A 10,298-nucleotide genomic window follows, 5' to 3' on the forward strand; every position below is an offset into this window, starting at 1 on the left:
AACAGTGTTTTTCAGAAAGCTACTATGTCAGAAATGACTTATACACTGAAGCCTTTTCCATTCCAGGGCCTATGATTTTAAGGCTGTTTAATCCTATCCTTTGAAAGCCAAGTTCTTTTAGTTGTCTTGCATGGTCCCTAGTGTCACTTTTAGAGGACTCTTTAAGGAGTTACTTGTGGAATGGCAAAACCCAGCTTGTGTGGTGACTGCCCACCTCCCACCATTTGATTTGTACAGTCTCCAACACAGCCCGCTCTAGGCAGATGTTAGAGGACATAGGTAGGAAACTAATATCAGCACTGCATTTGTAACATACACAATATTTTCCCTGAGGAGTGGAGGGAAAAAAAATAAAACACACCACCACTACGTTAGGAGACTCGGGAGGAAACAAAACAAAATGCACCAAATTTGACATTGGCCATATGGCCTACTGGCAAGTTTTTAGAAGGTGCAAGTTCACATCTCCTTTTTGAACAGATTTTCATCTCGCATGAAGGCTTTATGGGAATACTGTTGATTTGCACAGTCAGCATTTTTCCGAGTCTGGGAAAAACTTGTTACTGAGAAGCGGCACAGGCTGAGTCAGAGGCAGGACATGGAATGACTTTGCAGAGCAACCTCTGCACTGCTGGGAAGACAGATGCCGAATAGAGGTTTCTGGGTACAAGGAGAAAGGAAAGAGGGCATTTTGCACTGACCAGGACAACATTTTACAGCTCATCTGGAGACAACTGAGATGGAAACTCTCAACACTGGAGCCCCAGGTATACCTCTGAACTGTTCACATCCCTCTGGCTCATGAGGCTACAGTTCTTCAAACAGAAGGTGCCTTTACCTGTTTTGCCACCTGTGTCTCCAACTTGTTGATCAGAACTTCCTTTCCTTGCATTGTGCCCATCAGCTCCTGGTACTTCCTGTACAGATTGCTCTCCGATTCACTGGTCTTCATGTTAGCTAGTTTCATCTTCTCTTCCATAGCTCTGATCTGTAAGGATAGGGAGATCAAAATCCAGAGGGAGATCAAAATCCAAGCAATGCAAAAGGAAGGAGCTGCTTGTTTAGTACAAGACCTTGACTGACTGAGTTCCAAGTTTTTTGTTAGAGAAAGAAGAGTCATACTTCTCATTTTCATATATGTGAAAATAGGATTATAATATTCATATATCAATAATAGCATTCACTTTCAATGCTGAGACAGTAAAGGATGCAAACTGAACTGTGAACTGATAAGCACATTAGACTGTGAAATACTCACCCATTATTGGTAAAGGAGACAACACAAGCATACCAGTATATAAAGATATATGGGAAAGGTCTGACATTTTCCTCCTTTGCAATACCTCGGCCAGCTTTTTACTGCATATACTATCAGGATGCACACCACAAAAGCTACTTGTTTCAGGTCAGGACTACTACAGGGCAATGTATTAAAGACTTCATTCCTCTTAAAATCCCCAGCTTTAACAATGGCTTGGCAGCTTCTGGCTTTCTGACAAGCATTATCTCTAGTCCTGCTAAAAAGTTATGAAAAATATCCTGAAAGCTTCGTCCATCTTTGAGATTCTGCCAGTGCCAACAGCAGTTCATCTGAACAGAAGAAGCACCATCCTAGTTCACTCACTAAAAAATAAGGTTTCAGTACTATAAAATCTAGCTGTTCATAAAGCCTTTCAGGTTCTGAAAAATACCTCACTTTCTCCCAGATCTGTGTCCCAATATCCCAGTTTCTCTGCTTTATCGTTACCTCATCCTACTGCATCTGGTTATAAGGGCTTCTCTAAAGGCGAATATACAGCTCAACTCAAACCCACTAATTGAAACTCCTGATGATGGACAAATACCTGGTTCCAGCACATCCCAGGGGACTGAATCTGCAAAGAACGGAGCCCAATTCCAGATGCCATCAACCTGGCACGAGTTAGGAGGCGGAAGGCAGAGCACAGGCACTGACCTGCACCTAGCCTGCGTGACAGAGCTGCTCATGCTCTGCTGGGCAGCCTACACCTCCTGCTTACAGCACTGCGTTTTGTCCTCCTGTCTGCCTGCATTAGACAGGCAAATTGCCTCTTCCTCACACTCAGTCAGAAAGGAGGCACCCAGCATTCAAGCCAGAAGTCTAAGCCTGCTGAGTCGGATGTGTTTTCATTAGAGTTTAGGGTGATTATAGTAAAAAGAAATGGCCCCTCCTTTCTGTCTGATGCCCAAAGCCTGGAGGCTCACAGTGGGGACTGCAAACATGTGATTTCTTTAATTGAGGTTGGCAGCTGCAGGGAACCTATTGCATTAGCAATCCAAGCCTCAGGCTCCTGGAGTGAAAGATAACAAGGGATTTTATATTCAAAGTGGAGCCCTTTTCATTTGACAGTTGTTTCTCGTTCATGCTGAATAAACCTGTTTATTGAAGGAGATGGCCCAGCTCCTCATGCTGTCACTTCTTCAGGCTGCCAGACAGAACAGAAGCATTTCTTTAGGAACACTTTTCTCTGGATGTGGATTAGCGTGCAGGTAAGGCAGGGATGCTGCAGCTTTAGGGGTTGATCTCTCTAGAACTTGCCAAAAACACAGCTGCAGAATTGCTGGTGGCAGACGAGTGCACGGAACCTTCCAAATAATGCTCATTTCTGTCAGGGAATCCATCCCACATCTTCCCAGCCAAGTTCCTTGTTATCCATGATTTGACTTGCTCTCCTTGTGCTCCTTGGTGTCACTGTACCCTTCTGTGTCATATTCTGCTCCTACCATTAAAATGTCAACTAGTATAATACCTCCTTCCTTGGCCTGTGGTGAAAACCATATTCCCTGTTGTTTGTGTGGGGACTTAATGACACCACTCAGGTACAGTTCTTGCTCTTGGTGGCAATTGCTGATCTAATGCAAAGGTCGGCAGCAACTATATAACATTTCTGCTATTGTTGAGTTGATCAGGAAAAAAAATAAGTAAATCACATTTTTAATACCAAATTGATGAAGCCTCGAAATGGCCCATTCAACACAGGTCTCACCAGGCTTTTCAAGCCTCTGATTACCAATATGTTTCCTGGTGTTTTTACTACAGGTTATTTCATCCTTCATCACTGAAGTCCTCTATTATAGTCGTTCTTTGACATCCTGCTAGTGGATGTTGGTCCACTTTTAAAGCTGCCCTTTGGCAGTGGTTTACAAGGATGACAAGATCTCACACTGCCTGGCACTTCCTTATCCTTTGCTTTCATAATACCCCTTACTGGGGGAACTGGGCTTTCTTCAAGCCCAGTAATCTCTTTGGCCTCTTCACAAGAGGAAGTCTCTCTCCCTCCCCTCCTCTCTCCCCATATTACTTAAGGAACACCAAAAAGTAGATGGCTATAGCAACAAGCAATGAATGAGAAAAGAAGCTCTTAATGCTTCTCTTCACAGACTCCTGAGCTAGAACAGTAATTACTGAATAGCAAGTCCAAAGCTACTGGTGGGTTTTGTAGACACGCCGTACCTGTTTTGCAAAACCTCTCCTACTTGTTGGCAAGTCCTTTCCAGTATTTTCTTGTTTTCTGAGGTCTCAACAGGCAGCTCTCTCTGCACTTTAATCCTGATGCACAACATCCTCTTCCTTCTTCATAAGCAGCTGTGCCACCACTCCATAGTTTATTTGCTTCCCTCATGAATGGGGGGAAAAGGGCTCCTTATAAAGCAGTGAGGCAGATAACATGTGCTGGTTTTTACTTAGGGTTAAACCTGTTCAGGAACCTGCTCATAGCTCAGGCTCAAAGGCTGGGACATATGACCAGGAAAATCACTTCATGACTATACACCAATGTTTCCCTACCAGGACACAACACTGCAGAGTGCTGTTTGTAGACTAGAACAGAGGGAGTTTAGGATAAGCTCCTGCTGCGTTTGTCATCAGAGCATGACAGAATTTCTTACCTGTTTCTCTGCATCTTCAGCTCTTTGCTCTGCCTCTATCACTCTCTGTTCCAATTCCTGCATCTTTAGAGACAGAAGAAAAATGAAAAAGAGAGTGGGGTAGGACAGACAGAGAAAAAAAAAAACAACAAAACAAACATTACTTTGCCTTTCATTTATTTCACTCAGGAGTTTTTCATTCTCTTGTGCAGGACTACAGATCTTTGGCCTTTTTGTAAAGTGTGCATTAACCAGACAGCTTTGACCAAGAAAAAAACCTTTACATCTTCTACTCTTTTCTTCTGTCCCAGTTTGAATGTGCCAGAACTGTTTCCTCATTAGCGAGCGTCGTCATTCATTACAAGGGTCAAGGGAATATCCCCAGTCTCGACCTCTCTTTGCAATTTGCCCATTGTGGACTGTCCCTGCAAGGAATCTATCTACAGTTCTCCATTCTCCCCGGGTTCATTCCAGCCAGGATTCATTCACGACAGTTAACACATCCAAATACACTTTGGCAAGCTTGTCTTTTGGCCATGAAGTAGCACATTAGTTTGTGTTGGCTTTAAAAGCATGATAGGCTCATAACTGACAGGGGAACAATGATCTTACTTTTCCTGTGCTGCTTCTCATTTTAAAGAGCTTTTGCAAACTGCCAGTTCGGCAATCCTTAATCTAGCCATTGTCTCTATTGAAGTCAAAGGACAACTAAACAGAATTTGATTCATAATGTACAAAATCTCTTCATTCAGGCATATTTGGGGTGAAACAAAGTTAACATTTCATAACATGAAACAGAATTATACTACTGGGAGAGATAAAACAGTCACCTTTATCTGGGTTCAACCGGTTTGCATTCTTTACTTTCACGCCTCTTCTACTGAAATGTAGATTTTGTGATTAAATCCTGTTAATAATAGACAAATAAAGAGCAGACCTCATCTCCCCTCCTCTAACAGGTGTACCTCTAAAGCTTTTTTTTGATGGTGACTTAGGAGTTTTATTCAGCACTTGCAAGATTTTCTTCCAGCACCTGGCCTACTTTGATGGGTCTCACATTTTAGCCCAACGACGACAATTCAGTGGGACTAAATTTCAACGACTGATCTGCACAATTTAAAGGATGCTTCACAGTTTTCAGAACTTCCTAGTATTTTACTGATGAAGGAATTATACAGAAGCAGTCTTAGAAGATTAAAGGAATTGAACTCAGTTCCCCTCAAAATTTTCTCAGCACAAAGTACTTTTTCTCTAACGCACTTCACACTTCTGAATATATCATTAGAGCTAAGTATTGAAGCTGGGCACTTGAGGACCAAGCCAATACTTCTGAAAATGGGGCTTATTCACCTAGGGTTGATACCCTGAACGCAGATGTCAGCATTCCAGTGTTTCCATTCCCTGTACTTTAGCTGGCAACAAGACCCTTTTTCACAAGCACACTGCGATCGTAGGAGCAGGCTGACGTCTTTGGACAAGCGTATCACAAGGACACACACATGCAGAAAAATTAACCATCATATAACTAAAATATTTACCATGCCATAACAAATATAGGCCGTGAAGATCAGCAAGTACCATATTCACTGCAATACCTCTCTCGGATTGTTTCCCCCCGCCCTCCAGGAGACAGGTCAAGGACACCAAACTCCATAGAGCTTAAACTCCAAACCATCAAGGACATTCCTTTGGCAGGGAAACAAGAGACACTGGAGAAGATTGCCCAGCCTGCCAAAGCCCTGGCTAATGTGACCAAAGTCTGAACACCTATGGCAGAGACCAAGCCCAAGGCAATCTGATACTGACAGCAGCCATCTAGGTTGTGACGTGAGTCTGTGTCCTTTAGGAACAGAGATCTAGCCACGTCTGTCCTGGTTAACAGCCGGATAGTGCTCACCACAAACAGGTGGCAGTCAGATCTGCTGGTAAAAGAAAGATACTAGCTGGAGACATAATACATGTTGGGAAAAAAAGAGCCAGCCTATTTCTGACAGTTTTGGAGTCAACAGTATCTGCTACTTTTCTGATACAACAGAGGCTACATGCACAGCATGGATTTTAAACAAACCTCCAGGCTTTTTCCCCCAAGGCTAGAAACTCATGCTGATAATTTGATTCTCCACAAGGTGGGAAATCTCCTTGAAAGCCTCAACTTATTAAGAAGACAGCACTGTTCTCTGATCAGGACAGAAGATGTATGTCACGACCATTCCTGCTCCCTAAAGAGTTACGGAAGCCTCTTGTGCAAGCAGGGTGACCTGGCTAAACTCCAAGCAAATCCATCACACTCTGCCACTCCAATTCCCCCGTAGCCCCAGATGAACTCTCACTTTCCTTACTTCCTGTACTACACTGTGGGGTTGTCCTACCATGAACTGTTAAATAACTGCTGTGTTTCTCCTATACACAACATGATGACCTCACCATCGCTGGTGTCAGCTGCCTTGCTGGGGCACACTCGGATTCAACAGGCCGTGTTTGTAAGGCTCACTCAAATCCCTCAATGAATTAATAATAACGCTTGGCATTTACATCAGTCCTTTCATTCAAAATGCTTTATAATTTGCTAAATGTTACTAAGGAACTTGACCTGGGTCACATAAGCTTCTCTCCCAAACATTTGCCTAGGCACCCTACATGAAGAGAGTAACAAGTCCAATTATACAGACATTATTGCATGAGACAAAAATAGTTCTGTTCACCAGGAACATGCAAAACAAAGCAGAGTGAAAAACCTTCATGCCTGTTCATGCTGACCCATAACCTTGCTCTGAGCACCTTGTCCGGTACGAGTGAACATTTGGGAACCAGGCTATCAAAAGGAAAGTTCACACTGTGTGAACTGGGGCATTGGTACTTAAACTGCTGGGCTTAAAATTCCTCATGTTCTGAAAAGCAATCTAGATTATTGAATCTAAGCGGATTTTTAAAATCTTAAGTATTTGAAGTGTTAGTGTGCATTGCACTGCCAATATCAACCACAAGCAGTTCTTTTTTTCTCTTTAATTAAAATAACATATCCCTAAAACTAAAAAGAGAAAAGGTTATAAAAAAAGAGCAAATTAAAGCAAAGATCAGGTTTCCAAGCCTTCCACTCAGTAGCTTCCACACTGCTAGATGGGTATAGCTCCCCAGCTACACTAGCAAGTTTCACACCACTGGTAAGTGGTTCTTTGCTTTGTCTGGAAAAGGCACTTTCAACCCCTTTTTCTTTTTTAATTTCCTGTTGCTGTGATGTATATCTAGAAAGTCTCAGGGCAATGTTCACCACAGGTTGACAACACAGCTTCAGACTGAGCCCACTTCCTATTTTTCAAGGTTTTCCCCTCAAGGCTCTTTAAAAGAAGTGCGTGCAACACTATTTCAAAAGAAGTCTGAATCTCTTAATTCTCACGGATGGGTCCATGATAAAAAAAGAATAAACCACAATTGCTTTATAATATATAATAAAATCACCAAAGTTGGCATCACTGCATGTAGAGCATGTACCTTCCTCCTCCTCCATTTTCTTCACATTTTATCACTGCCCAACTATTGACTGGGGGGAGGCTAGAGCGTGGCCAGGAGCCCTGTTTGCTGGGGCTGCTGCAAAGCCCCACAGCTTGGGGTGGGAAGGAGGCTCTCTGAGCAGGTCCTTGCAGAGGCCCTGGACACTTGAGGTGCAGGAGACTCCCTGGTAGCAGCTTCCAGAGTGAGCAGCGCTTGCTGGGCCTTGCATGGTGCCCTGAGAGCCTGCCCAGAGTGCACCATCTCACCCGAGCCCTCTCCTCTTCCTTCTATTAAGGTCAGGGTCACAAACGTGCTAGCTCTTCGATCCTTCGACTCAGCATGTTGCACATGCAAGTAGTTACAGAGTAACCTGATCACGGACCCACACTGCTCTCTGATCCCAAAGAGGGATCACCTTGATTGAAGGGCTGAGTTACCTGCGCTCGGGTCCCCTGCAGCAGATGACAATTTCCTTCTCTGCCATGGCCCATGAGGTGCCTTAAAGGGAGGATCCAACAGGTCCTGCTTTTTGGAGAGCAGCCTCTCCAGAGAACAGGTGAGTTTTGGTTTTGTGGGTTAGCGAGAAAGTTTCTCACAATAAGAGTTAATAAAACAAATGACTACAGCTGCTCCAATGCAGCAAATGTAGAGTACTGCTTATCTCAGTTGTCCTTACAAGGCGCATACTATGTCTATAACTGATTCTGGTTCCTTTATGTAATTGGACTTTTCAACCATTCTTAACATTCTCCAGGCTGAGTAAGCACTGAAGTCCATCCCAGAAGCTGCTGTGGATAGACAAGGGTGTGCTCAGAACTGCATCATTTGTTTGACTAATACGAGAGGTGGATGTGCCATACGTAGCGTTGGCAGAAACACAATTACATTGAAAGCAAGGATGAAAATTGCTCCACTCCCTGAAAGAAGTGTCAAAAAAGAAAATCCAAAATCAACAAACAAGAACATATACATAAACGTTTCACAATACAAAAACGGAACAAAAGTGGAACAGAACTTTTCTGTCATCAGGCACAACTTAAGAACACTTGGAGTCAACTGCAGTGTACTGCAGAGATTTCAGCTTCATTAGCAAATTGTGACTGAAAGAAGCTGTCCTCACCTTCCAATAGTAACTGAATGGCTAAACAACCTTAAACAGTACTGGAATATCGGAAGCTACATTTCAGAACAAACAAGAAACTCCTAAGTAAGTGACAAACTTGGATTAAATGCAGATAAGAACTTAGTGAAAAGGCACTAACTCAAACTGAAGAATAATCCATTTTAACAAACATGGTAAAAACAAAATTCCACCCCATATAGGAAATCAAACACCATACAAAGCCTACACCAAAACCTCAAGTTTTTTCATTCTCCCCCTGTAGGGCATCAACAGAATTCATCTCGCGCTCTAGTCCTCATCTGGACGGACAGATGTTCAGATTTCCTAAAGCAGCTCAGTCTTCTCACCAGTATCCCCAGAATGTCTGACTGGGTAAGCAGTACTATTTTAAAGTTACAGCATTATTTGTACTCTATCTACCTTTTAAACATTACAGCATAATTTGCACCCCTGAAAGCTTCTCTACTGCCAGCCCAGTTCAGACCCCATTATTCTTATTTAAAGCATCCATCCTTGCTCCATATTTCCCTCAGTCACTTAAGACATCCGAAAGTTTTGTTTTCCAATGCAGTCTGAATAACTGGTGATTTTCCAGTAAAAGACCTAACACTTCTTTTTACCACTTTGCACCGCTCCGGTGGACAGAACTCTGTATCTCAAGCATGGAACAGAATGCAATGATACACTGAGAAAGAGATCCCTGCACGAGCCAGCAGTTTTACTGAAGAGAGGAATGTTTAGGGCTTTTGCCTTCACCCTGTAGTGCAGGAGCAGGCACGGCCTCACCTTCTCAGCCAACAGCTCCCGGATCTTGCCTGCCTGCAGACGGAACTTGAAGAGCTGGGACTCCAATGCAAGGCACCGTTTTTGCCAGTCCATACAGCTGCCATCCTCCAGGGTGAGATCAGCCATTTCAAAGTTAATTCATCCACCTGAGACGTCTTCTGAAATACTCTCGAAATCCTAGGGGGAAAAAGGGGAAAATTTAGTATTAAAAGACTGGCAAACTTTTCATCTTTTGTGCCCACAGCCTCGCCCTGTTCAGTCTGTGGAACTGGGAACACCTTTCCTTTTGCAAGTAGATGAGTCAAAAGAAAGGTACTATCCCAAGTTACTTTTATTGCCCTCTGACGGAGGTGACTAGTCTCACTGGTGTCCTAGATAAAAAGGATCATATGACGACTTGCAGAGTGGCACTGGTGCCAAGTCAGGCCCATAAGCTGACCTTGCCAATGGACAGGGAATGGGTGATTATATGAATTGAAAAGTGCTTGGCCACCTGGCTCCCTTAGCATACTGAGGGAATGGCTGGCTCCAGGTGATGATCCCCAGGGGACAGCGACATCCTTCACTGAAACAGCTCCGTTTGGAAGGAGATGCTCCTCTAGAATGGGTAGCACTGGTGTCGTGCACCTGCAGCCTGTCCCCAGCTGCCATGCTACAGTTGGGGGAGAAATTTCTGTGGAATTGGTTCCTAACAGGCAAATCCAGAAAGGTTTTGAATGGCAGGAACAGCAAGTTAACAGGGTCACTGTATTAGCAGCCAAGGATGTTATGGATAAGCATACTCAAGCATTTAAACATATGAAAGTGAACAGTTAATGGATAACAGATAAATATTCAAATAAACTTTTACCTTTAGAGTCTGAGTAAATAATTTACTAATGCATCACACACACTATATTCCACAAACAACCTTTCTGCCATCTTTACAGCCCTTCTCAGCCTCCATCAATAGACTAGAAATATTTTTACTCCTGCCTCCTTCGTGCTTATATGGCCACAAACTCAAAAAAAAAAA

The 10,298-nt window shown here is 43.3% G+C and overlaps 1 protein-coding gene across 1 annotated transcript in view; it reads right to left on the reverse strand.

The window, feature by feature from the left end:
* PLEKHH1 (pleckstrin homology, MyTH4 and FERM domain containing H1) overlaps positions 1-9,437 on the reverse strand; it is a 40,176-nt gene extending 30,739 nt beyond the window's left edge. Inside the window, exons 1-3 of the mRNA XM_026038202.1 lie at positions 9,284-9,437; positions 3,907-3,969; positions 839-988 (exon numbers count right to left, since the gene is read on the reverse strand). Coding sequence (XP_025893987.1) covers positions 839-988; positions 3,907-3,969; positions 9,284-9,409 — 339 coding nt within the window. The 5' untranslated portion in view covers positions 9,410-9,437. The remainder of the gene's footprint in view (positions 1-838; positions 989-3,906; positions 3,970-9,283) is intronic.
* Positions 9,438-10,298: the final 861 nt, after the last annotated feature.

This window comes from Nothoprocta perdicaria, unplaced genomic scaffold (assembly GCF_003342845.1).
Source record: "Nothoprocta perdicaria isolate Ctin4 unplaced genomic scaffold, notPer1 scaffold_204, whole genome shotgun sequence".
NCBI lineage: Eukaryota > Metazoa > Chordata > Aves > Tinamiformes > Tinamidae > Nothoprocta > Nothoprocta perdicaria.